The 26344-nt window shown below is 46.8% G+C and overlaps 1 protein-coding gene across 5 annotated transcripts in view; it reads right to left on the reverse strand.

Moving 5' to 3' along the window:
* PTK2B (protein tyrosine kinase 2 beta) overlaps positions 1–26344 on the reverse strand; it is a 113936-nt gene that overhangs the window by 38142 nt on the left and 49450 nt on the right. For all 5 annotated transcript variants that reach the window (XM_081854571.1, XM_081854573.1, XM_081854572.1 and 2 more), the window contains 11 exons: positions 24907–25178; positions 20783–20961; positions 19540–19627; positions 15256–15335; positions 12806–12868; positions 10771–10825; positions 8361–8501; positions 7246–7320; positions 5032–5133; positions 3821–3938; positions 1040–1079 (listed from right to left, as the gene is read on the reverse strand). In XM_081854571.1, coding sequence (XP_081710697.1) covers positions 1040–1079; positions 3821–3938; positions 5032–5133; positions 7246–7320; positions 8361–8501; positions 10771–10825; positions 12806–12868; positions 15256–15335; positions 19540–19627; positions 20783–20961; positions 24907–25125 — 1160 coding nt within the window. In that variant the 5' untranslated portion in view covers positions 25126–25178. The remainder of the gene's footprint in view (positions 1–1039; positions 1080–3820; positions 3939–5031; positions 5134–7245; positions 7321–8360; positions 8502–10770; positions 10826–12805; positions 12869–15255; positions 15336–19539; positions 19628–20782; positions 20962–24906; positions 25179–26344) is intronic.

Consider the following 26344-nt stretch of genomic DNA (forward strand, 5'->3'; position numbering starts at 1 on the left):
CCCTCGGCACTGGAGCTCAGTGTCCAGGCTGAACGACTAAACAACAACAACAAACAGATGGGCTTCTCCGCCTGCCTGGTGTCAAGGTGCACGCTCGAAAACTTTGGAGTCCCCCCCCCCCCAAAAAAGGTCAAGAACTCTGGGCAACCCTTTCCTAAAATAATAAAGCATGTAATTCAAAAAAAGAAAAAGAAAAGAGAAAAAGAAAGTGTCCCCGGATTCCTTGAAAGAAATCTAGTAACCATAGGTTGTTGTTTAGTCATTTAGTCGTGTCCGGCTCTTCGTGACCCCCTGTGCCAGAGCACGCCAGGCACTCCTGTCTTCCACTGCCTCCCACAGTTTAGTCAAACTCATGCTGGTAGCTTCGAGAACACTGTCCCACCATCTCGTCCTCTGTCGTCCCCTTCTCCTTGTGCCCTCCATCTTTCCCAACATCAGGGTCTTTTCCAGGGAGACTTCTCTTCTCATGAGGTGGCCAAAGTATTGGAGCCTCAGCCTCAGGATCTGTCCTTCCAGTGAGCACTCAGGGCTGATTTCCTTCAGAATGGATCAGTTTGATCTTCTTGCAGTCCATGGGACTCTCAAGAGTCTCCTCCAGCACCATAATTCAAAAGCATCCATTCTTCGGTGATCAGCCTTCTTTATGGTCCAGCTCTCACTTCCATACATCACTCCTGGGAAAACCATAGCTTTAACTATACGGCCTTTGTTGGCAAGGTGATGTCTCTGCTTTATAAGATGCTATCTAGGTTTGTCATTGCTTTTCTCCCAAGAAGCAATCTTTTAATTTCGTGACTGCTGTCACCATCTGCGGTGATAACTGCCTTGCCATGGTGAAGGCGCTTGAATAACTCAGAGAAGCTATGAGCTACACTGTGCAGGGCCACCCAAGATGGACAGGTCATAGTGGAGAGTTTTGACCAAACGTGAGCCACCTGGAGCAGGAACCAGCAAGCCACTCTGGTATCCCTGCCAAGAAAACTCCATGGACAAAGACAACAGGTATATAAAACCATAGGTTAGAAGGATTCATACTTACTGTACTGGGACCTGGGGCAGGCTGATCCTTTTATCATTCTCTGTGGGGAAGGAAGAGGGAAAGGAACATCAAAAGAGCACATGCGAAACTCAAAGCTTGGTCTCAGCCTCCCCATCCTGTTGCTGCTGACAAATGGGTTTGCTTGCTTCTTTTCTTGTCTCCAAATCACCAGGAACTAGTAGATTTCCCTTATTCCATCCCATTCTTCTCCCGGGTGTTTGTTTGTTAGGTCCCATTATCCACCCCCCCCCCCCACCAAATACACACAAGGTATCTCTAATCTGGATTCTGGAACAGTCAATTGCACCCCCTCCTGGAAGCATTCATGGCCCGACGACGCCAGCCCACCTTCTTTTTTTATTATTATTACATTTTTATTAAGATTTTAAAGGTTACAAAAAGAAAAATAAAAGAGGACAATCAAAGAAGAAAAAGAAAAAAACAATACATATCCTCAAAAAACAGAAAAAAGAAAAAAGAAATAAAAATAGTCAAACCTTTAACTCACTTATTTACATTCACTTATTTCCTTGACTTCCTCACGCCTCCCATTTTTGTATTCTAATTCAATTAAATATTCCAGCAAATCCTTCCAACTTTGTTTTTATCCTAATGATTTATCTTAACATATTATAATTTTACCTTCTCTCTTTCACCAATTCATTTTTACTTAATCCTTTATATCCTTTCTGCTAAAACCATATACTTCCCCCCCCCAACATCTTTCTAACATTCCTTAATTTTACAATATTTCTGAAGATAAAACTTTAAATTTCTTCCACTCTTCTTCCACCAACTCTTCTCCTTGGTCTCGGATTCTGCCAGTCAGCCAGCCCACCTTCTTACTGATATAGAATCATAGAGTTGGAAGGGACACCAAAGGCCATCTAGTCCAACCCCCTCTAAGGCAAGAATCACAGCTCAATAATCCATGGCAGATGGCCACCCAACCTTTGCTTAAAAACCTCCAAGGAAGGAGAGTCCACCACGTCTCATGGGAGACTGTTCCTCTGACGAACAGCTCTTACTGTCAGAAAGTCCTTCCTGATATTTAGTCAGAATCTCCCATAGTCCCCTCCTCCTCCATGAATTTATCTAATCCTCTTTTAAAGCTATCTAGGTTGTTGGCCATCACTGCCTCCGGTGGCAGGGAGTTCCATAGTCCAACTACATGCTGCGTGAAGAAGGGCTTCCTTTGATCTGTCCTGAATCTTCCAACATTCAGCTTCACTGAATATTCATGAGTTTAGTGTTATGCAGAAGGAGGGCAAGATTGTCTGTTTTCTCCACGCCACGCTCAATTTTATAAACTTCTACCACGTCGCCTCTTTCTTGCCTTTCCTCTAAGTTAAAAAGTCCCAAATGCTGCAACATTTCTTCACTGGGAGTCACTGCATGTTCACTGAAGGTTTATTTATTTAGGGGATTTATCGACCGCCCTCTAGCACTTCCTCCCAGGAGGACAGGCAGGTATAAGAACAAAGCAATACAGTAAAATTCAGCAGGGTCTCCGCTGCGTAAACCAGCTGGACCGTCAAACCTAGCTGTGTGCGATGTTGGAATATCTGGGCAGATAAAAAGGGAGCTTTCAGGTCGAGCAGGAATTGTTCGTCCAACACTTTTGCAACAGCACTGCCATCTGGCGGTTGCTATCCTGCGCTTTCCAGTGCAAATTTCTTTTGTCATAGGACATTTGGGTCACTAGATGGTGACGTTGTCTAGCCTGTCAAGCGCAAACAAATCCGGATCAGGGCTGCACCCGGAGGCAAGCACAGGTCATCTGGAAATCCGCTCCACTCACCTGCGGGGAGGAGTTGTGGTGGACCGCGTGGCCACCACCTCTCCTCCGGGGGCGGGGGGCAAAGTCCCCTGTTGCCCAGGGGATCCCGGCCATGTCCGGCCAATCCGGTGGCTGGGGGGCATGGCCAGAAACAATTTAAACACTGGAGCTAGCCAGAGGGCTTCTTCTTGGCTTGCTGCTATAAACTAAGCCAATACCGCTCACAGTCTGTAATCAATAATGTTGTGGCCAAAATTTGCCCAATATTGGGAGAGACTTTGGAAGAAAGGGGTTAAGTTTACCGCATGTACTTTGCTAAAGGAAAATATTATGAAAATGATGTATAGATGGTACCTAACCCCTGTCAAATTGGCAAAGATGTACCATAAATGTGACAATGTATGTTGGAAATGTAAAGAAAAAGAAGGTACCTTCTATCATATGTGGTGGACTTGTCCCAAGGTAAAGGACTTCTGGAAAAATATTTATAATAGATGGAGGAGATTAGAGGAAGTCAACTAAAATGTTTATGAAAATGGATTATAATTAATTAATTGATTCTTTTTTTCTGCCTAGGTATGTCAAGTCTGTTATTCTTTTTTCTTTTTTTATTTCTATACTGTTGTTATGTTGCTGTGTTGTTGTATATTCTTTTTTGTTTGTTTGTTATGTTTATTGAAAACTAATAAATATTATTGTAAAAAACAAAAAAACAAAATTTGCCCAATAACATTAACCTAATATCTGTGTCCTGGTGTCTTTACGAGGAGGGGGGGGTTGCGGGGTCTCAACACGCAACTAGAAACATCTCAGAGCGGGCACTGGGCAAGCTTGGCTGGCAAGGGCATTCCACCCACTAGGTGTCACAGCCAAAAAGACTCCCTAGACACACACACACACACACACACACACTGCCCAATCTCAGATGGTAGTGGGACTTGGAGGTGGGCTTCAAGTGAAGATGGTAAGACTTGGCCTGGCTCAAGGGGTTGCTTTCTCACCTCTGTTGGGACGGACGATGAGAGAGGTGTCCAACCCCCCCTGCAGCCTGCAGTAGCCATCGATCAAGTCCGCCATGTTTTCCGCCTCGGCAAGAGAGGCTGTTTTGATCGCCAAGGACTGCAAAGCAAAAAAAGGGAGAGGGTGTCTGTTTGTCAACCTGGGGGAGAAGACTAAAGAGTCCAAGGACTGTGGCTAGAGTTTTATAGATCAGTGCCAGCACCAGGCATGGTTTATAATCAGGAATTATGGGAGTTTTACACCAGCAACTGATTGCCCATCTCAATCTCTCTCCTTGAACAGAGAGAGGTAGATAAGGACACATCTGCCCACATTGTCATCCTCACTTTATCATCCTTCCATTTTTGTTGTCTAATAATAATAATAATAATAATAATAATAATAATAATAATTTATTTATACCCCGCCCATCTGCCTGGGTTTCCCCTGCCACTCTGGATGGCTTCCAACAAAACACTAAAATACAATAACCTATTAAACATTAAAAGCTTCCCTAAACAGGTCTGCCTTCAGATGTCGTTTGAAAGTTTGGTAGTTATTTTTCTCTTTGACATCTGGTGGGAGGGTTTCCACAGGGCGGGCGCCACTACCGAGAAGGCCCTCTGCCTGGTTCCCTGTACAATCATACCTCAGGTTGAATATGCTTCATGTTGAGCGCGTTCAAGGAGTGCGTTATTTCCAGGTTTCGCCGTCACGCATGCGCAGACGCTCAAAATGACATCATGTGCATGCGCAGTAGCGGCGAAAAGCGAAGTGCGCATGCGCAGACGTGCCACCACTAGTTACGTTTGCTTCTGGATGTGAATGGGGCTCTGGAATGGATCCCGTTCGTATACAGAGGTACCACTGTAACTTGGCTTCTCAAAGGGAGGGAACCGCCAGAAGGCCCTTGGCGCTGGACCTCAGTGTCCGGGCAGAATACATTTGTCGTGCCACATTTCCACAACAGTTTTTAATGTTTGATGTTTTATTGTGCTTTTAATTCTGATGGGAGCCACCCAGAGTGGCTGGGGAATAAATGAATTGTTGTTGTTGTTGTCCTACAAAATTCACCAGTAGTATTTCAGTGCCCATTTCTCCTGTTTCACCAGCACATTTGCCAAATACATTTTCCCCTACCCCCCGCAAGCCATTTCCCCATATATAATGAATTTTCACATTATTTTCCCCATGCCTTCTCCTTCCTTCTTACCTGGGGGTTCCCCGTAAGCCCCAGCTGCAAGAGAGCTTTTCCTTCCTCTGCGGCTGAACACTTTATGGATTTGATGTGCTTGAACTCGGCCAGGCACGTGGGCTGAAGTGAGTCATAAACAAACAAAGGAGTTTTCATTTGCAACAGCGATCAATGAAGTCTGGGTGGGTGGGTGCTGTGCAAAGGATGAGCGTGGCAGAACATCAGCACCCTGACTCATGCCCACTCATCTTCGCTTCTAAATCCTGCAGATGAAAATTTTCTGTGCGTCCTACATATGTCCACAAAGTCCTGCTGCATTCGCAGGTGCCTACTCCCAGTTAAAAGTGGGCGCAGTATGATAGCCTTAGGCTCTGAGGTGAAGCCCCCAAAATCAACCCACACAGCATACTTGACAAAGTGTTTTGTTCGCTAGCGCTTTCCTCTGGCATAAGCCAAGCTGCTGGGTCAAATGCAGTGAGTTAGAATAGATTTTTATCATTACGGTCATTGACCAGTTCCAGCTCACTTACAATATCAGGAAAATCATAAAACACAACAGGAATACATTGAATTGCAATTGGGTATAACAGAGACAATTCAGATATAGTGGCAGTTAAAAAAATATATTAAATCTTGATCACTAAAATATAACCTAAAATTATCATTTAAAAGATTAATCATTTCGGTAGTACAGCTTGTTCCCTAAGTTTTATGGCATTCACACAGAATTTGGCCACCCTTAATGTGATCTCTAGACTCGTCCTCTACCAGGAGTTTTAGACATTGAAGTTCAGACCCATTTGGATATTTTTGTATAACAGGAGTGATAAATACCAAGCGTATATCCCCGTAGAAATGGCAGTGTAACAAGACATGACAGGCAGTTTCTACAGATTTGAAGACTCATTCAAATCTGTTTTTAACTTAAGGTAAGAGGTCAAGGACCCCTGGACGGTTGAGTCCAGTCCAAGGCGACTATGGGGTTGCGGCGCTCATCTTGCTTTCAGGCCAAGGGAGCCGGCGTTTGACCACAGACAGCTTTCCGGGTCATGTGGCCAGCAGGACTAAACCGCTTCTGGCACAACAGAACACTGACGGAAACCAGAGCGCAAGGAAACACTGTTTACCTTCCTACCACAATGGTACCTATTTATCTACTTGAACTGGTGTGCTTTCGAACTGCTAGGTTGGCAGGAGCTGGGGCAGAGCAATGGGAGCTCACCCCATCGTGGGGATTTGAACCACCGACCTTCCGATCAGCAAGCGCAAGAGGCTCAGTGGTTTAGACCACAGCGCCACCCGCACTGACTAAGGCATGCTCAGAGAAGACTCATTCAAATCAGTTAATAACTTAACATCTGTTGATTTCAACAGGGGTATGACTTAGGGGTGCCTGTGCAAGACCTGAGCTCCTGTCAGGTAAATAAGGCAGGCTTTCCACATCTGTGCTGCCGGAGGCTAGTCACATATAGCATGCATTCTTTTACTTTTTCTTTTTTTCTTCTTCTTTTCTTTCTTTCATTTAATTCCCATCATCCCTAGCTAACAGGACCAGTGGTCAGGCATGATGGGAATTGTAGTCCCAAAACATCTGGAGGGTTGAGTTTGTCTATGCCTGATTTATAGCATGCATTCTTACTCTCACGGAGCCAGACCACAAAGCAAAACCACAAAGAGGCATCACACAAGGATGCTGAAGAGTGTGTGAAAACGCCTTTTCCTCGGTGCATTTATGGAAGAAGAAGAAGAGTTTGGATTTGATATCCCGCTTTATCACTACCCGAAGGAGTCTCAAAGCTGCTAACCTTCTCCTTTCCCTTCCTCCCCCACAACAAAAAATTCCTTCCAGTAGCACCTTAAAGACCAACTAAGTTAGTTCTAGGTATGAGCTTTCGTGTGCATGCACACTTCTTCAGATACAGAAGAAGTGTGCATGCACACGAAAGCTCATACCTAGAACTAACTTAGTTGGTCTTTAAGGTGCTACTGGAAGGAATTTTTTGTTTTGACTATGGCAGACCAACACGGCTACCTATCTGTAACTGGAACTATGGAATCCCCCACAACAAACACTCTGTGAGGTGAGTGGGGCTGAGAGACTTCAGAGAAGTGTGACTGGCCCAAGGTCACCCAGGAGCTGCAGGTGGAGGAGCGGGGAAGCGAACCCGGTTCACCAGATTACGACACGACCACTCTTAACCACTACACCACACTGGCTCTCAAATGCCTTACCTTTGCTTCTTTGCTGGTCATTTGCCGGATTCCCTTTGGCCCGATCACTAGGTCTACTGTGATGCTCCATCCTTGCTGGAAAAGGGAAAAGAGAGGAATGTCATTTTGGGGTGCTCACGAACCCTGGTCAAGTGTCCCCCACTGATAACGAAATGGAATCCGGGCTCAGACTCCCATAATTCCCTTCAACAGTTCTGTTAGGTTTAGGAGTTTCAGAAATCCTGGACATTAACGATCAGGTTTTGCATGTGAATTCTTCACATTATGTTTTTTTTGTAAACACATTTATAACAACAGTAAAAAAGAAAGGAAATAAGCTGGTAACTACAGTACAAAAACAAGGTAAGTTAACAACCATGAGACTAGTCCGAAAAACAATATTTTTTGTAATTCTATGTTGTCAAACCCTGGTTACAGGTAGGTAGCCGTGTTGGTCTGCCGCAGTTGAAACAAAATAAAAAATTCCTTCCAGTAGCACCTTAAAGGTAAAGGTAAAGGGACCCCTGACCGTTAGGTCCAGTCGCGGCCGACTCTGGAGTTGCGGCGCTCATCTTGCTTTATTGGCCAAGGGAGCCGGCATCCAGCTTCCGGGTCATGTGGCCAGCATGACTAAGCCGCTTCTGGTGAACCAGAGCAGCGCACGGAAACGCCGTTTACCTTCCTTACCTTACCTTCACTTTGACGTGCTTTAGAACTGCTAGGTTGGCAGGAGCAGGGACCGAGCAACGGGAGCTCACCCCGTTGCGGGGATTTGAACCGCCAACGTTCTGATAGGCAAGTCCTAGGCTCTGTGGTTTAACCCACAACCCCACCCGCATCTCTAAGGTGCTACTATGGGACGCGGGTGACGCTCCAGGTGGAAGTGAATCCGCAACCTGATTGGCCTACAGGAGAATCCCGGAATTAGCCAATCACGTGGGGCCCATTGTGTAAATAATGTATATAAAGCAGACATTCTGGGGGAACTTCCATTCCTCCTCCTTACCACTATGAGCTGAATAAAGAGCATGAAATCCACGCTCGACTCCGAGTATATTTCAAGACACATGGGGAGAAAACAGAACCATAGCGGGCCCGGCTTGAAGGAAGGTGGGAAGAGGCAACTGGAAACTCACAATCAGGTCGCAGCGGTAGCTCTCCTGGTCAATGTTGGCGATGGTGGAGAGAGTGCTGAGAAACTTCAAGATGCATTCGTCCTCCCTCAGGAGGGCGTACTGCTGGAAAGTCTGTTGGATCATCTTGCGGAACTGCTTGGGCTGCGGGGAGCAAAGCAGGGGAGGGGAATGTTTTGTTGTTGTTGTTTTTTGGTTAAATCGTTTTTATTAATTTCCCCATAAAAAACATCCAATTAACAAATCAAATCATAATCCAATAAAAACAAAAAACAAAAATAAAAAAGATCCATTATATGATTTCTGACATGATTGAGAACTGCAGACCAGAGACAAAGAAGTTTAGAGTGTGAAAAATCGAGATTTGGAAATAACGACGAGAGGCAGGATTGAGATTTGGAGATATGCGTCAAGGTCCAGACTATGGAAAGTCCCGAAAATTAATAATTACAATTTAGAATGGTTTGCTGTTTTGATAAATATTTTTCTTTTTCAGGATCTCTGCACCAGTTCGCCCCACGGTTTCTAAGCAGCCTACAGCCCGGTTGCAAAGGAGATACAGGAAAGGTGAAGCCTGTTAAAATGAACCGTGAAACCTTCTAATTTTCCTAAGTCAAAGAAACAGCACTAACAGAGGACAGGATTAACGTGGTGCTTCTTAGCCGCTGCCAGAGTTATTTGTCAAAACTGAGAGAAAAAAGAGGACATCATCCCTGAAAGAATGGATCTGGGACGGAGCACGCACGGTGAAGCTTATATAGAATAGATTCATAGAATCATAGAGTTGGAAGAGACCACAAGGGCCATCGAGTCCAACCCCCTGCCAAGCAGGAAGCACCATCAGAGCACTCCTGACATATGGTTGTCAAGCCTCTGCTTAAAGACCTCCAAAGAAGGAGACTCCACCACACTCCTTGGCAGCAAATTCCACTGTCGAACAGCTCTTACTGTCGAACAGCTCTTGTGGTGAGAACCAGAGAGGGCAGACCACCAGATAGTGTCTTTATCGAGAAATAGAGGGTTGTTTTTTATTATTATGATGTACTGGAGTAATAACGTACAGGATAATGTAAACCCGTTTGCATGACCCAGAACCATGTGATATTCATTTATTATTTTTGACACTAGTATGGAAATCTGTTCCTATACATTCAGTTCTAGATTTTATTGTATTTGGCATCTGTTACTATACTTTTGTTATGCTATAAATAAATACAGTCTTACCGTTTTTTCAGGTTGCGTCTGGCAGTGACCCGGAAGTACCAGAAAGGGTTACTTCTGGGTTTCGCCACTTGCGCATGCGCACAAAATGACATCATGCGCATGCACAGAAGAGGTGAATCGCAACCTGCACATGCGCAGATGCGGGTTGCGTTCCTTTCATGTTGTGAACAGGGCTCCGGAACAGATCCCGTTCGCAACCAGAGGTACCACTGTACATGTTTTTAAAAAATGTCAAAAAAACCAACCAACTGTAAATTCAGATAATTGGAACAAGCCTGCTAAAATGAAAAGTTCTTCCTCATTGGGTACCAGATGTTCAACAGGGAGGGGGCCTGTCCGATCCCAAATGGGAGGGAGTTTCGCAGAATTGAGCCCACAAGACTGAACGCACGGCTTCTGCTGGACACATAGAGACCACTAGCAGGTAAAGGTAAAAGGGACCCCTGACCGTTAGGTCCAGTCGTGGCCGACTCTGGGGTTGCGGCGCTCATTTCGCTTTACTGGCCGAGGGAGCCGGCATACAGCTTCCGGGTCATGTGGCCAGCATGACTAAGCCGCTTCTGGTGAACTAGAGCAGCGCACGGAAACGCCGTTTATCTTCCCGCCGGAGCGGTACCTTTTTATCTACTTGCACTTTGACGTGCTTTCGAACTGCTAGGTTGGCAGGAGCAGGGACCGAGCAACGGGAGCTCACCCCATCGCGGGGATTCGAACCACCGACCTTCTGATCGGCAAGCCCTAGGCTCTGGGCTGGGATCTAAGGGGTCAGGTGGTCCCTAAGGTATCCTGCACTCAAGCAGTTACAGGCCTTGTAATTTTAGGCAAGAACATGGCTCAGTAACGTATGGGCAGCACCGCGGCTGTGTCGTCTGGGGCTGATGTAGTCCCAAACTCCTGGAAGACACCCGTTTGGCAAAGGCTGGGTGAAATGTGAAGCTACCATGAAGCTTGGGGAAACTAGGAGAATGCAACATCCCAAGGACTTTCCTCTCCACTTATTCCCCCAAAAGCTAATATGCATCTCAGACACTTGGGAGATTGAGGGCTGCCCTTCCTTGGGTGGTTTTTAAGCAGAGGTCGGCTGGCCATCTGCCATGGATGCTTGGGCTGAGATGTCTTGGACTGGCTGAGCCTCAGGGCCCTTTCCAACGAGTCTATGAACATTTTTGACATCCAAGGAACGTCTCACCTTCAGATTCTCCTGCATCTGCCTTGGGAAGAACAGATCGAGACCCACTTCCTTCCTGGGAAAGAGAAAGCAGAGAGGGCTTGTTATGTACTGAGTTGAATAGGATCCAAAATGCAGCTGTCTGATTGGTCCTAGAACAATAGGACCCAGAATGCAGCAGTCTGATTGGTCCACAGGAGCCACCCAATCCAGCTCCAGGTGGAAGTGAATCTGCAACCTGATTGGCCTACAGGGGAATCCCGGAATTAGCCAATCACGTGGGGCCCATTGTGTAAATAATGTATATAAAGCAGACATTTTGGGGCAACTTCCATTCCTCCTCCTCACCACTATGAGCTGAATAAAGAGCAGGAAATCCACTCTCGACTCAGAGTATATTTCAGGGCTTTACATACTCACTTGAAATGCATTTGATGCATTTGGAAAAAAATTAAAGCATATCTTCAAAAATATTGTAAAATTAAGGAATGAGGACGTTAAAATTTAACATATTAAGTTAAATTACTTAAATGAAAATTAGGTTGGAAGGATTTGCTGAAACAACGATTTGAACTAGAATACAAAATTGGGAGGTGTGAGGAGGTCAAGGAAAGAAGTAAAGGAAAAAAGTTATATAAAGGTTTAATCTGTTCCTTTTTTTCCCTTTTTTTAAAGAGAATGTATTTTTATTTTTTCTTGTTTCTCTGTTGTTGTTGTTGTATTTTTTTGCTTTTGTATTTGGTATTGTTCTTTTCTTTTTGTAACCTTTAAACTTGGAATAAATATTTTTTTTTTTTTAAAAAAAATAACAACGAAATGCATTTGATGCAACAAATAGAAGATGCTTTCACCCCAGTATGGTTCTCCTTTATCACATACACAGCCCAAGAAGACAACAAGAAGAAGCCGCCGCCGACAGCATACAAATCAGTATGGCTAACCTGATCCAAAAACACACACATACCCCACTCACACACAAAAACAAATTTCACTACAGCCAAGCAAAGACAACCAACCACACCCTAGGCCACCCTCAACCTCTCTCACCGTCAAGGAAATACAACAACCGAATAGTAAGAGTACCCACACAAGTGACGCTGACACAAAACCCCACACATACACTAACCCACTCACCATTCCCCCTTTTCTTCCTAACCTAACGCTGTACGCAACACTAATGTCTCACAACAAATGAAACTGACCTGTAGAAAGCACAACTTGAAAAAAGAGACAATGCACGTATTTTTACAAACCAAAGGTAAAGGTAAAGTGACCCCTGATCATTAGGTCCAATTGTGACTGACTCTGGGGTTGCGGCGCTCATCTTGCTTTACTGGCCGAGGGAGCCGGTGTACAGCTTCCGGATCATGTGGCCAGCATGACTGAGCCACTTCTGGCGAACCAGAGCAGCACACAGAAACGCCGTTTACCTTCCCACCGGAGTGGTACCTATTTATCTACTTGCGCTTTGACGTGCTTTCGAAATGCTAGGTTGGCAGGAGCAGGGACTGAGCAACGGGAGCTCACCCCGTCGCAGGGATTTGAACCACCGACCTTCTGATCGGCAAGGGGGGTTGGACTCGATGGCCCTTGTGGTCTCTTCCAACTCTATGATTCTATGATTCTATGAAGCCCTAGGCTCTGTAGTTTAACCCACAGCGCCACCTGCGTCCCTAAATTAGAGGTATTGCCTCTCAAATAACCCAGTTATCCAAAGAGGTCCACAGTTTATCAGTTAATAACAAGCAGGCACTAACAGAACACCAAAGTACCAAAGTGAAATGGCAACAACAAGAGCAGACCCCTAAGCTCGACATAGAACACACAGAGGCTCTTAAACAAACTCTTCTTATTTAATCTTCCAACCAAAAAAGTTCTGCATGACAATTTGCGGAAGGCCAGATCCAACTCCTAACTGGAAAGGTGCCCAGTGTTCCAAATGACATTTATCAGACTTACTTGGACAGAGTAGATGCACCAAGGGCCCGACTTTGTATTTAAAAATCAAAGAGACTCAAGGAGAAATTGCACGCATGTATGAATGTTATCTACTTACTCTAGGAACTCGAAGTTGGATTTCTTGTCCAGAGCGTTGTGAGGCATGTCCTTGTAGAACCTCCTGAGGATGGAGAGAGAGAGAGAGAGATGGTCCAGATTAGACGGGAAAGGAGTGTGCTGGTTGCATCAGTCAGGTGGGTTCAGATTGCAGGGATAACTAACTGGGATTCCTCTGTTGATGGCCCTGAAGCCAAGCCTTCCCTCCCCTTGGTGTTTGTGATCCAGGAGAATTCCAAATCTAGTGAAAAAAAACCCATTGTGATCTTTTGGATGCAACGACAGCCGCCAGAATACTGGTGGGTCCAGAGATGGAAAGGTCCCTACCAGAGAGGAATGGCGAGTTAAAGTGATGGGACTACATGGAGATGGCAAAAACGACTGGGAAAATCAGAAACCAGGAGGACCGAGATTTTAATAAAGACTGGAAGAAATTTATCTTGCATTTGAAAGACCACTGTAAACAGCTCAGCTCTTTAACAGGACTTAAAGAACACTCATGAGCTAACAGAGACCTAAGCTGTAAGAGTTAAATGGAAAATATGGAGGATATAAAATATGCGGCAAGAAATGTTAAATATGGAAACCAGGGAAGGGTGGAGGGAGGTCTAAGGGTGCAAGGGAATCTTGTATCTGTCTTTTTCTTTTGTTAATTATACTTGATAAAGATAAAGAGACCCCTGACCATTAGGTCCAGTCATGGCCGACTCTAGGGTTGCGGCTCTCATCTCGCTTTATTGGCCAAGGGAACCGGCGTACAGCTTCTGGGTCATGTGGCCAGCAGGACTAAGCCACTTCTGGCAAACCAGAGCAGCGCACGGAAACGCCGTTTACCTTCCCGCCGGAGCGGTACCTATTTATCTACCTGCACTTTGATGTGCTTTCGAACTGCTAGGATGGCAGGAGCTGGGACCGAGCAAAAGGAGCTCATCCCTTCGTGGGGATTCGAACTGCCAACCTTCTGATTGTCAGGTCCTAGGCTCTGTGGTTTAACCCACAGAGCCACCTGCGTCCCGCATTATACTTGATAGAGACTGTTAAAAAATGCTTGTAAAATTTATGTGTGTGTGTGTGTGTGTGTGTGTGTGTGTATAAACTCATTTCCCAAAACACCCCTTTTGTTTTTGATTGTTTTGCTTTTTGCTGTTTGCCACATGGGGCTTCCTGCAGGAAGGAAAATAAGTTAGATCTAAGCAAGAAGTGCCTGGCATGCTCTGGTCCAGGGGGTCACAAAGAGTCGGACACGACTAAATGACTAAACAACAACAAAGCAAGAAATGAAACTTGCAAATGTGTCATCCGCATATTTAAATTTTTAAAATCACTATCAAAATCCTGGGCTGAGTCTTCAAGGGATGGGCTGCCCCAATGGGAGGGTTTGAGCACTGAGGTGGAAGGTGGCCAAAATCAAGCTAGATGCTGGGAAAGCTCACATTTTGGTGAATATTGTGACATGTGAATTTTGAAAGTCACAAACTCTCCAGAGGGTGTTGAACTCTTGCAGATTCTCCCTGGTGAGCAACGTAGGTCTCCAATGCTTGGGAGAAGAAAAGGAGTGGCATGATCCCCAGATTTCCAAATAATGTTATGGCTCCCCACAGGTGTACTGGAAGAAGCAAAGATCCCCAGTGTCGAAGCAATGATTCTTCAACATCAACTTTGTTGGACAGGTCATGTTGTGCGGATGCCTGATGATCGTCTTCCAAAGCAACTACTCTATTCCGAACTTAAACCCAGGACGCAAGGGAGAAACATGCTAAGAGGAAGGTGCGCTTGGCAAACCCTCACCAGGATCAACTCCCGCCCGGAAACCATGTCCCCACTGTGGAAGGATGTGTGGTTCCAGAATTGGCCTCCACAGTCACTTATGGACCCACTGTTAAGACAGTGTTTATGGAAGACCATCTTAATTGGCTACGAGGGATCGCCAAAAAAGAAGCTTATGTGAGAACAGAGCACCGTGTAATCCATGTGCCAATGATAAGGACATAAGAAGAGCCTTTAGCTGGATCAGGCCAAAGGAGGCCCATCTAGTCCAGCAAACTGTCCTCACAGGGGCCGACCGGATGCCCCACAACAACTGGGTTTTGCAAGCATTGCTTCTGAAATTGCTCTGGAGACGCACACGGGAATAACTCTCTGCACCACTCAATCCTAAATGGGCCCAATTTCCTTCCGCTGCATCCCTCCTGTACTTATTTGGCCTCTCTGACTTTCTTTTGGTTTTCCCTCAATCTCCCACACATGATTTTCGGGGCTCCCTGCAGACACGAATCGCTCCCTTCCTCCAGCTCGCCCAGTTCCATTGCAGAGTAGGGGACAGGTCAGTGTTTTCGCAGGAGCAACAAGTTTTCTGTGATTGTGTAACCCCAGAGGCAGGCAGATGGTGTAACCCAGAGGCTCATGCGCTCGGTGTAACCTCCCCCCGGCCCCCCCAGCAAGCCCACCTACCTGAGCTCCAGGCAGCCCAGCTGAAGGGCCATGCCCTCACTCACTTTGCTGGCATACAGCTGCATGTACTCGCTCCGGAGCTGGAAGAAGCAGAAATATGAAGAGGACCAGTTAAGGAGGTGGAGGTAAAGGTAAAGGGACCCCTGACCATTAGGTCCAGTCGTGACCGACTCTGGGGTTACGGCGCTCATCTCGCTTTACTGGCCGAGGGAGCCGGCGTACGGCTTTCGGGTCATGTGGCCAGCATGACTAAGCCGCTTCTGGCGAACCAGAGCAGCGCATGGAAACGCCGTTTACCTTCCCACTGCAGTGGTACCTATTTATCTACTTGCACTTTGACGTGCTTTTGAACTGCTAGGTTGGCAGGAGCAGGGACCAAGCAACGGGAGCTCACCCCGTCGCGGGGATCTGAAACGCCGACCTTCTGATCAGCAAGTCCTAGGCTCTGGGGTTTAACCCACAGCACCACCCGCGTCCCATGTGTGCTTGAATTGATTTTAGATCTATTGCCTCCTCCTGGAATCCTAGAACTGCAGAGCTGGAAGGCACCCCGAGGTCCTCTAGTCCAACCCTCTGCCATGGCAGCAGAAGTGAATGACAATAATAATAATAATAATAATTTATTATTTACACCCTGTCCATCTGGCTGGGTTTCCCCAGCCACTCTGGGCAGCTTCCAACAGAATATTAAAATACAATAGTTTATTAAACATTAAAAGCTTCCCTAAACAGGGCTATGAACCTAAAGGGAAGCCATCTCCCCCTGCTCTTTTGGATCGGCTTCCTGTTTCCCATAGTGCGGAAGGACACAAGAGAGACTTGAAGGCAATTTAAAGCCCTAAATGGCCTCGGTCCTGTATACTTCCAGCAACGTACTTCCAGTCTTCCTTCACCTGCAAGCATAGGAGAAACCATGAAGTCACACCTCCTTGACCAGCAGGTCTCTACAATGCCTGGACATCCCTTTGGGTCCTGAAACAGCACATCTAGCAGATTGTGCAAGAGTTTTCCTACAGGGGTCTCTTTACCTGTATACCTGAAGGAGCGTCTCCACCTCCATCATTCTGCCCGGACACTGAGGTCCAGCTCCGAGGGCCTTCTGGCAGTTCCCTCACTGTGAGTAGCAAAGCTACAGGGAACCAGGCAAAGGGCCTTCTCGGTAGTGGCACCCGTCCTGTGGAACGCCCTCCCATCAGATGTCAAAGAGAAGAACAACTATCTGACTTTTAGAAGACATCTGAAGGCAGCCCTGTTCAGGGAAGCTTTTAATGACTGATGGGCAGGGTATAAAATTATTATTATTATTATTATTATTATTATTATTATTATTATTATTATTATTATTTGAGTTGTTCGCTGGTGCTTTTGAGGCATGGGGATTGTCTTCTTCTTCTTCTTCTTCTTGTTCTTCTTATTATTATTCCCTTCCGTCTAAACTGGCATCTAAACAAAAGAGCGACCCACATAGTGAATTCCACAAATTAATTGTCCATTGTCCAGCCTGAGTCTACATGGAGCCCAGAGATCATCCCCCTGACCTCTTTAAAACAAGAAATAAACTTTGCCCCACTTCTGGCCATGTCAGCCCTGCCGCATACGAGGCGAGGGCAACAAATGCCCTTTCCCACAGTGCACCAGACACTGTCTGAAATTCTGCAACACCGAACTTCCTTTGCGGGTGGGGAATATGGACAGCAAGACCTGGAACTTGTGGCCGCAGGGTGGAGTTCAGGGCCAGCTGGGAAGCTTTGCAATTTGCAAAACCCTCCGGTGCAAAGGCAGCTTTCCTCACGCCTTAGAGCCTAAATCGTGAAGAGGTTTGCACCCAGGACATCACTGAGAACATGGGTAGGAAAACTTAAGGCCCAATCGCCTTCTAAATCCAGACCTGGACGGTCCGGGAATCAGTGTGTTTTTACATGAGTAGAATGTGTGCTTTTATTTAAAATGCATCTCTGGGTTATTTGTGGGGCATAGGAATTCGTTCATTTCCCCTCCAAAAAATATAGTCCGGCCGCCCACAAGGTCTGAGGGACAGTGGACCGGCCCATAGCTGTCAACTTACAGAATTGAAAATAAGGGACCAGCAGCCTCGAAAATAAGGGATCAGCAGCCAAAATAAGGGATTTTCAGAGCACAGGTATGTTCAGCTTCTGAGCCCCCCTGAGCCAAAGGCAGAAAGCCCAGCCAGCAGCCAAACGAAGCCTCAAGCGCTGGTTCCCACAGCGCAGCAACCCGGCAAAGGGGATGCAGCAAGGAAAACCACTGTCCCCTCTCTGCTGGGAAGCGCTGAGCAAAGGCGAGTCCCCAGGCAACGCGGATGATTTGATAGGCACAAGGCATGCAAGCTCCACCCCCCAGTTGTTCTTAGACTCCTTATTGGGTGAGCAACGCAGCCAAGCAACACAGCTGGAGCCTCCCTCCTCCCTGGCCGGCAGGGAGGGAGGGAGAGGAGCTGGAAATTTAAGGGACACCATCAATAAGGGACAGCAGCGGGTCACGGCGCTGGGATAAGGGAGCTTCTCACCAAATAAGGGACGGTTGACAGCTATGGACCGGCCCCCTGCTGAGAAAGTTTGCTGACCCCTGACGGAGACTATTCAGCTTCAAACCAAGCTCTTACTACTCACTGAGCCCCCATTGTTACGAAGAAGAGAATGTTTTCTGAACAAGCAGGGTGAGGCCGCTGATTTGGGTACTGCAGCCTCCCCCAACCTGGTGCCCTTCAGATGTTTTCCACTACCCAGCTGGGGCTGATGGGAGTTGTAATCCAAAACATCTGGAGGGCACCAGGTTGGGGAACGCTGGCTGCTAACGGATTCTGAGTGATATGAAAAGTGACAGCCGTCTGCGAGGTTTCGGCCACAGGCACGACATACCAGACATTTCCGCTGCACAAGGTATGCTTGGACTGTGCAAAGGGGCTTTACTTTGCCTGCAGGGGGGGGGAATCCCCTTTTGGGGTTCCCCTTCTCAGGTGCCGAAAAGCACCTGGTTTCACTTCCATCCTTGCACTCCATCCACACCCTGGTCCTGAATGGGGTCACTGTGCCCCTGAAGGACCAGGTGTGCAGCCTGGGAGTCATTTTGGACTCACAGCTGTCCATGGAGGCACAGGTCAATTCTGGGTCCAGGGCAGCTGTCTACCAGATCCATTTGGTACGCAGGATGAGACCCTGCCTGCCTGCGGACTGTCTTGCCAGAGTGGTGCATGCTCTAGTTATCTCCCGCTTGGACTATAGCAATGAGCTCTACGTGGGGCTACCTTTGAAGGTGACCCAGAAAATGCAATTAATCCAGAATGCGGCAGCCAGACTGGTGACTGGGAGCGGCCACTGGGACCACATAACACCGGTCCTGAAAGACCTACATTGGCTTCCAGTACGTTTCCGAGCACAATTAAAAGTGTTGATGCTGACCTTGAAAGCCCTTAACGGCCTCAGTCCAGTATATCTGAAGGAGCGTCTCCACCCCCATCGTTCAGCCCAGACATGGAGGTCTAGCGTCAAGGGCCTTCGGGCGGTTCCCTCATTGTGAGAGGCCAAATTACAGGGAACCAAGCAGAGGGCCTTCTCGGTGGTGGCACCCGCCCTGGGGAACGCCCTCCCTTCAGATGTGAAGGAAATAAGCAGCTATCTTCTCTTTAAAAGACATCTGAAGGCAACCCTGTTTAGGGAAGTTTTTAATATTTAATACTGCATTGTTTTTAATGCTTGATTGGAAGCTGCCCAGAGTGGCTGGGGAAACTCAGCCAGATAGGCGGGGTATAAATAAATTATTATTATTATTATTATTATTATTATTATTATTATTATTATTATTGTTGTTGTTGTTGTTGTTGTTGTTGTTGTTGCAGCAGAAGAATGGTTTCCCTTAAGACGCTGAGAAACACATCAAATTCAATGTACACTGGCGCATAGGAAGATGCTTCATGCAGGAAGATGCTCAGCAGAAGACTCTTAACCTCACGGTCGTGGGTTCGAATCCCACGTTGGGCAACAGATTCCTGCATTGCAGGGGGTTGGACTAGATGTCCTTCAGGGGTCCCCACAGTTCTATGATTCTACCTCAGTACTGTCCTGCTGGCAGGTAGGTCTCCAGGATTTCAGGATCGAGTCTTTCCCAGCCATACCTGGAGACGCCGGGGATTGAACCACCAGCCTTCTTCATGCCAAGCAGCTGATCTATGGCAGACCTACCACCCTTTCGCCTAGATGGAAAAGGAGAGCACAGCGCCACACGGCTCAACACAGCTGCGCCCGGGATAAACGCAAGGTCTCCAACCTGCTGGTAGAAGTACAGGAGCGTCGTCCGGTCCTCTTGGAAGCGTTCTACGTAGTCCTCCGGGAGGTAGCGGATCTGGAGGTCGTACCTTAAAAGGACAGGACAGTTTATCTTACGATACCCATCGCTTCACCTGCCTGAAGATCACATCCAGCATCTCCACACCTCTCTCCGGTTTTGATGGCAGGATCGTATCTTTGGAACTCACCGGTCCCCAGAGATTGCAGTACAGTGGTACCTTGGTTCTCAAACGCCTTGGTACTCAAACAACTTGGAATCCAAACACTGCAAACCTGGAAGTAAGTGTTCCAGTTTGCGAACGTTCTTCGGAAGCCGAACGTACTCCGTTTGGAGGGATACGCTTCAAAATTGAGTGCCACACCTCTCCGTTTTGAGTGCTACACTGACATCTGCCTGTTCTTGCTATTTATTTTGCTCCAGCCAACGCAGCCCCTTTTGGACTACAACTCCCATTAGCTCCAGCCAACACAGCTCCTTTTGGACTACAACTCCCATCAGCTCCAGCCAACACAGCCCCTTTTGGACTACAACTCCCATCAGCCCCAGCCAACGCAGCCCCTTTTGGACTACAACTCCCATCAGCTCCAGCCAATTTTGGACTACAACTCCCATCAGCTCCAGCCCCTTTTGGACTACAACTCCCATCCGCTCCAGCCAACGCAGCCCCTTTTGGACTACAACTCCCACCAGCTCCAACAAACACAGCCCCTTTTGAACTACAACTCCCATCAGCTCCAGCCAATTTTGGACTACAACTCCCATCAGCTCCAGCCCCTTTTGGACTACAACTCCCATCCGCTCCAGCCAACGCAGCCCCTTTTGGACTACAACTCCCATCAGCTCCAACAAACACAGCCCCTTTTGAACTACAACTCCCATCAGCTCCAGCCAATTTTGGACTACAACTCCCATCGGCTCCAGCCAACGCAGCCCCTTTTGGACTACAACTCCCATCAGCTCCAACAAACACAGCCCCTTTTGAACTACAACTCCCATCAGCTCCAGCCAATTTTGGACTACAACTCCCATCGGCTCCAGCCAACACAGCCCCTTTTGGACTACAACTCCCATTTGCTCCAACAAACACAGCCCCTTTTGGACTAAAACTCCCATCAGCTCCAACAAACACAGCCCCTTTTGGACTACAACTCCCATCAGCTCCACCCAATTTTGGACTACAACTCCCATCAGCTCCATCCAGCCACGGTCAGTGACTTCCTACCTCCACTCGGCTTCAATGTGCAGAGACTCATACTTCTCCTGGACTTCCCCCACTGTCAGGTCCGGGTGCAGCCAGTGGATCTCGTCCGATTTCACGTGCTTCAGGCGTAATCCGTAGCACTCGGCAAGCTGGATGTCCGGACCAATCCTCCCGCTCTGTAGGATCGACTTGATCACTTCCTGCAGAACAGAGTTGCAGTGAGAAAGCAGGAAAGGCCAGGTGTGTGTGTGTGTGTGTGTGTGTGTGTGTGTGTGCAGGACGAAGGGGAGGGAGAAAAGAAAAAAGTTGTGGCGATCTTGTGCAAATTGGAGAAATCAGATTCCGGGGGGGGGGGGACCCAGTCATTTTGACGAAATTGTGCTTTAGAAGCAATTCGCCCCACCCCAAAGATTAGATTGAGACTTAATCAAAATTTGAAACAGATGCATTAAATAATAAGTATAAAATTTTGTCTAAAATGTATAAATTGCTGCTTGAATGGCACTTGAGAGATGAAGAGGTAAAGTCGGTTATGATACATTGGGCCAGAGATTTTGGGTATAATATACAGCTAAAAGATTGGGAAAAACTGTGGAAAGAAGGATTAGAATTTACTGCATGCAGTGCTTTGAAAGAAAATGTGATGAAAATGATGTATAGGTGGTATATTACCCCTGTGAAATTAGCTAAAATATATAAAACAAATAATAAATGTTGGAAATGTAAAGAAAAGGAAGGAACTTTTTATCACATGTGGTAGGAATGTAAAAAAGTGAAAAACTTCTGGGAAATGATATATAATGAGAAGAAAAAGATGTTGAAATATACATTTATTACGAAACCAGAAGCACTTTTCCTTGGCATTGTAGGAGATGATATTAATAGACAAGATTGTAAGTTGTTTTTATATGCAATGACGTCAGCAAGAATATAACTGGCACAAAAATGGAAACAAGAAGAATTACCGACGAAAGAAGAATGGCGGATGAAACTGATGGACTATGCAGAATTGGATAAATTAACAGGAAGGATTCGAAACCTGCGGGACCAGAGATTCTTAGAAGACTGGAGTAAATATGAGAACTATTTGAAAAGTAATTGTAATGAACAAATTACGCTAGTAGGATTGCAAGAAGTTTTGTAAGGATGATTATTTGAAATATTGCAAGAAAGATTGTGAGGAGAATTATTAGTTAATGAGAATTAAGAGTAACAGAGATCCCCTTCATGGATCACTGCCTTGCTGTGGCAAAGATCATGGCCACTGGTCCCATCACCTCCTGGCAAATAGAAGGGGAAGAAATGGAAGCAGTGACAGATTTTACTTTCTTGGGCTCCATGATCACTGCAGATGGGGACAGCAGTCACAAAATTAAAAGACGTCTGTTTCTTGGGAGAAAAGCAATGACAAACCTAGACAGCATCCTAAAAAACAGAGACATCACCTTGCCAACAAAGGTCCGTATAGTTAAAGCTATGGTTTTCCCAGTAGTGATGTATGGAAGTGAGAGCTGGACCATGAAGAAGGCTGATCGCCGAAGAATTGATGCTTTTGAATTCTGGTGCTGGAGGAGACTCTTGAGAGTCCCATGGACTGCAAGAAGATCAAACCTCTCCATTCTGAAGGAAATCAGCCCTGAGTGCTCACTTGGAAGGACAGATCGTGAAGCTGAGGCTCTAAGACTTTGGCCACCTCATGAGAAGAGAAGACTCCCTGGAAAAGACCCTGATGTTGGGAAAGATGGAGGGCACAAGGAGAAGGGGACGACAGAGGACGAGATGCTTGGACAGTGTTCTCGAAGCTACCAGCATGAGTTTGACCAAACTGCGGGAGGCAGTGGAAGACAGGAGTGCCTGGCATGCTCTGGTCCATGGGATCACAAAGAGGCGGACACGATTAAACGACTAAACAACAACAATAGAGAAATTAAGAAATGCAGAATAAGTGATAAAGAACGGAAAAGCATCAGTGGTGTTGATGGAAGACTAAATTATTGTATAAGATAAGAAGTTATGTTATGTGATTGTTGTAAATGATGTTAAAAATAAAAATAAAAATGTGTGTGTGTATATATATATTAATTAGATTGAGACTTAAAGGACGCTAGATTGCTATAAAAAGGAGGAAACTGTGTTCTTTTTTAAAAAAACCTGCTGCTTGTTTTTGCTACAAGGGAAATGTGGCCTCGCTGGTCCATATGCTCTGGGAATGTTCTGTCATGTACTTCTTATGCGCAAGATGTTTTCAGATGCCCATCTGCGGGTTCCCACTTATGCAAACCGCCTTAGATGATCCTCCTGGGCCCGTGGCGCTTGACATTCGGGGACATGTAACGAGCCCTTCTCTGCATGTTGAGATTTTGGAGAATTAAGACTTTCCTCAGGGAACGCAAAAACAGATTATGGATATTTGAGCATCGCCAGGAAGAACCCAGCCCCTATTAAACAACAGTACAGTGGTGCCCCGCAAGTCGAACGCCTCGCAAGACGGAAAACCCGCTAGACGAAAGGGTTTTCCGTTTTGGAGGCGCTTCGCAAAACGAATTTCCCTATGGGCTTGCTTCGCAAGACGAAATGTCTTGCGAGTTCCTGTAGGGTTTTCCCCCCCCCCTTTTTCTAAGCCGCTAAGCCGCTTATCAGCTGATCCGCTAAGCCGCTAAGCCGCTAAAAGCCGCTAAAAGCCGCTAAGCCGCTAATAGCGCTAATCCGCTAAGCCGTCAATGGGCTTGCTTCGCAAGATGAAAAAACCGCTAGACGAAGAGACTCGCGGAACGGATTAATTTCGTCTTGCGAGGCACTACTGTAATTGGATAGGTCGGGGTAGGGGCAGTTAAAGGAAACCTTATTCTGGAGAATTTTGTTTTAACCTCTAAGGCCGGCATCCCCAACCTGCAGCCCTCCAGATGTTTTGGCCTACAACTCCCATGATCCCTAGCTAACAGGACCAGTGGTCAGGGATGATGGGAATTGTAGTCCGAAACATCTGGCGGGCCGAAGGGTGGGGATGCCGGATCTAAGGTTTGGTGTAAATAAAGTGTAAATAAGGAGCGGTTATATACCGGTCATGAGCTGCTTTCATTTCATTTTAGCTGTTTCTTTCTTTATTGCTTTTCTATCCCTTTTTAAGGGTGCTCAAAGTGGCAGGCCTTTATTGATTTATTAAATTTCTATAGCACCCTTCCTCCGGGGATCACAGGGTGCTTGACCATATAGTCTCCCCCCTCCTCCACTTGACTGCAGAAATGTCACCCAGTGAGTAGGGATTTGAACCCGGGACTCTCCCACGTCCTCTCTAACCACTATGCCACGCTGTGCCTGAGTTTTAACTCGTCTTAAATGTTACAATGCACAGGAGAGAGACAATAGGAGGCCAGGGAGTGCAGGAGAAGGGCTCATATGGTACGCAGGATAAGACCCTACCTGCCCACGGACTGTCTCGCCAGAGTGGTGCATACTCTGGTTATCTCCTGCTTGGACTACTGCCATGCGCCCTACATGGGGCTACCTTTGAAGGTGACCCGGAAACTATAACTAATGCAGAATGCGGCAGCTAGACTGGTGACTGGGAGCGGCCACTGAGACCACATAACACCGGTCCTGAGAGATCTGCATTGGCTCCCAGTACGTTTCCGAGCAAAATTCAAAGTGTTGGTGTTGACCTTTAAAGCCCTAAACAGCCTCGGTCCTGTATACCTGAAGGAGCGTCTCCACCCCCATTGTTCAGCCCGGACACTGAGGTCCAGTGCCGAGAGCCTTCTAGAGGTTCCCTCATTGTGAGAAGCCAAGTTACAGGCAACCAGGCAGAGGGCCTTCTCGGTGGTGGCACCTGCCCTTTGGAACGCCCTCCCTTCAGATGTGAAGGAAATAAGCAGCTATCTTATCTTTAAAAGACATCTGAAGGCAGCCCTGTTTAGGGAAGTTTTTAATATTTAATGCTGTACTGTTTTTAACACTCTATTGGAAGCCACCCAGAGTGGCTGGGGAAACTCAGCCAGATGGGTGAGGTATAAATAAATTATTATTGTTATCGTTATTAATAATAAATCAATAAACACAAACAAGTAAGTTGCCTCCCCATCACCGCTGCCGCCCTCCAATCTTAGGCTGAGCCCCCCAAAAGCCTTTTTCCCCCGTGACAGTCTCACCCTGATCTCAGTCATGACGGTACATTTCACCAGCTTGAAGTTCTTCCCCATGTTGAAGCTGTTGCTGTGGAAGCAGACCTTGAGGATCCGGACTTCGTCCTTGTCGATGTCGATGGGCACGGCCACCATGGTGGACTCCGAGGGCCCCGCCAGGCTGAAGCAGCTGCGCAGAGAGTTCGCCCTCAGCCGGCTCAGCGCCTCCGGCAGTCCGGACATCATTTTGAGGAGCGGCGGTGGCGGCAGTGGGGTAGCTAAAGCCAGAACATCACTCCCTGGAGAGACAAGAGGCGAGAGGAGAGGGGTCAGGCAGAAAGCAGCTCAGATCATATAAAAACCCTAGGAATTGTAGGGCCAGATTTAGGCTTGATGAGGCCCTAAGCTCCTGAAGGTAATGGGGCCCTTTATACCGTATTTTTCGCTCTATAAGACGCACCAGACCACAAGACGCAACTAGTTTTTGGAGGAGGAAAATAAGGGGGGGGGGGGACTCTGAATCTCATAAGCCAGAACAGCAAGAGGGATCGTTGCGCAGTGAAAACAGCAATCCCTCTTGCTGTTCTGGCTTCTGGGATAGCTGCGCAGCCTGCATTCGCTCCATAAGACGCACACACATTTCCCCTTACTTTTTAGGAGGGAAAAAGTGAGTCTTATAGAGCAAAAAATACGGTATGTCCAGCTGACCCTAATAGACCGGCAGATGCTCTCCAGAATCTCAGGCCAAGAGACATCCTTTGCACCAGGTTCTTTCAAATCACAGATGTTGGGGGTTTAGACTGGCACCACCTGCATGCAAAGGAAGTGTTCTGCCAGCCTGTCCACATACCAGGGGGACCACCTATCATTCCTGTAATCTGTGGGTGCACCCCCTGTCCAGGGCTGGATTTAGGCTGGATGAGGCTCTAAGCTCCTGAGGGTAATGGGGCCCTTTATATGCCCAGCTGTCCTTTGTCAACAACAAATTGCCGCTGTTTTTTGTGTTGAATATATGCTATATGGTAATTTATGGACCTCATAGGTATCTAAAGCCAATAATAATAATAATAATAATAATAATAATAATAATAATAATAATAATTTATTTATGCCCCGCCCATCTGGCTGGGTCCCCCCAGCCACTCTGGGCGGCTTCCAACAAAACACTAAAATACAATAACCTATTAAACATTAAAAGCTTCCCTAAACAGGGCTGCCTTCAAATGTCTTCGAAAAGTTTGGTAGTTATTTTTCTCTTTGACATCTGGTGGGAGGGAGTTCCACAGGGCGGGCGCCACCACCGAGAAGGCCCTCTGCCTGGTTCCCTGTAACTTGGCTTCTCACAGTGAGGGAACCGCCAGAAGGCCATCAGAGCTGGACCTCAGTGTCCTGGCAGAACGATGGAGGTGGAGATGCTCCTTCAGGTATACTGGGCCGAGGCCGTTTAGGGCTTTAAAGGTCAGCA

Source organism: Podarcis erhardii (genome assembly GCF_964252035.2).
Source record: "Podarcis erhardii genome assembly, chromosome: 3".
NCBI lineage: Eukaryota > Metazoa > Chordata > Lepidosauria > Squamata > Lacertidae > Podarcis > Podarcis erhardii.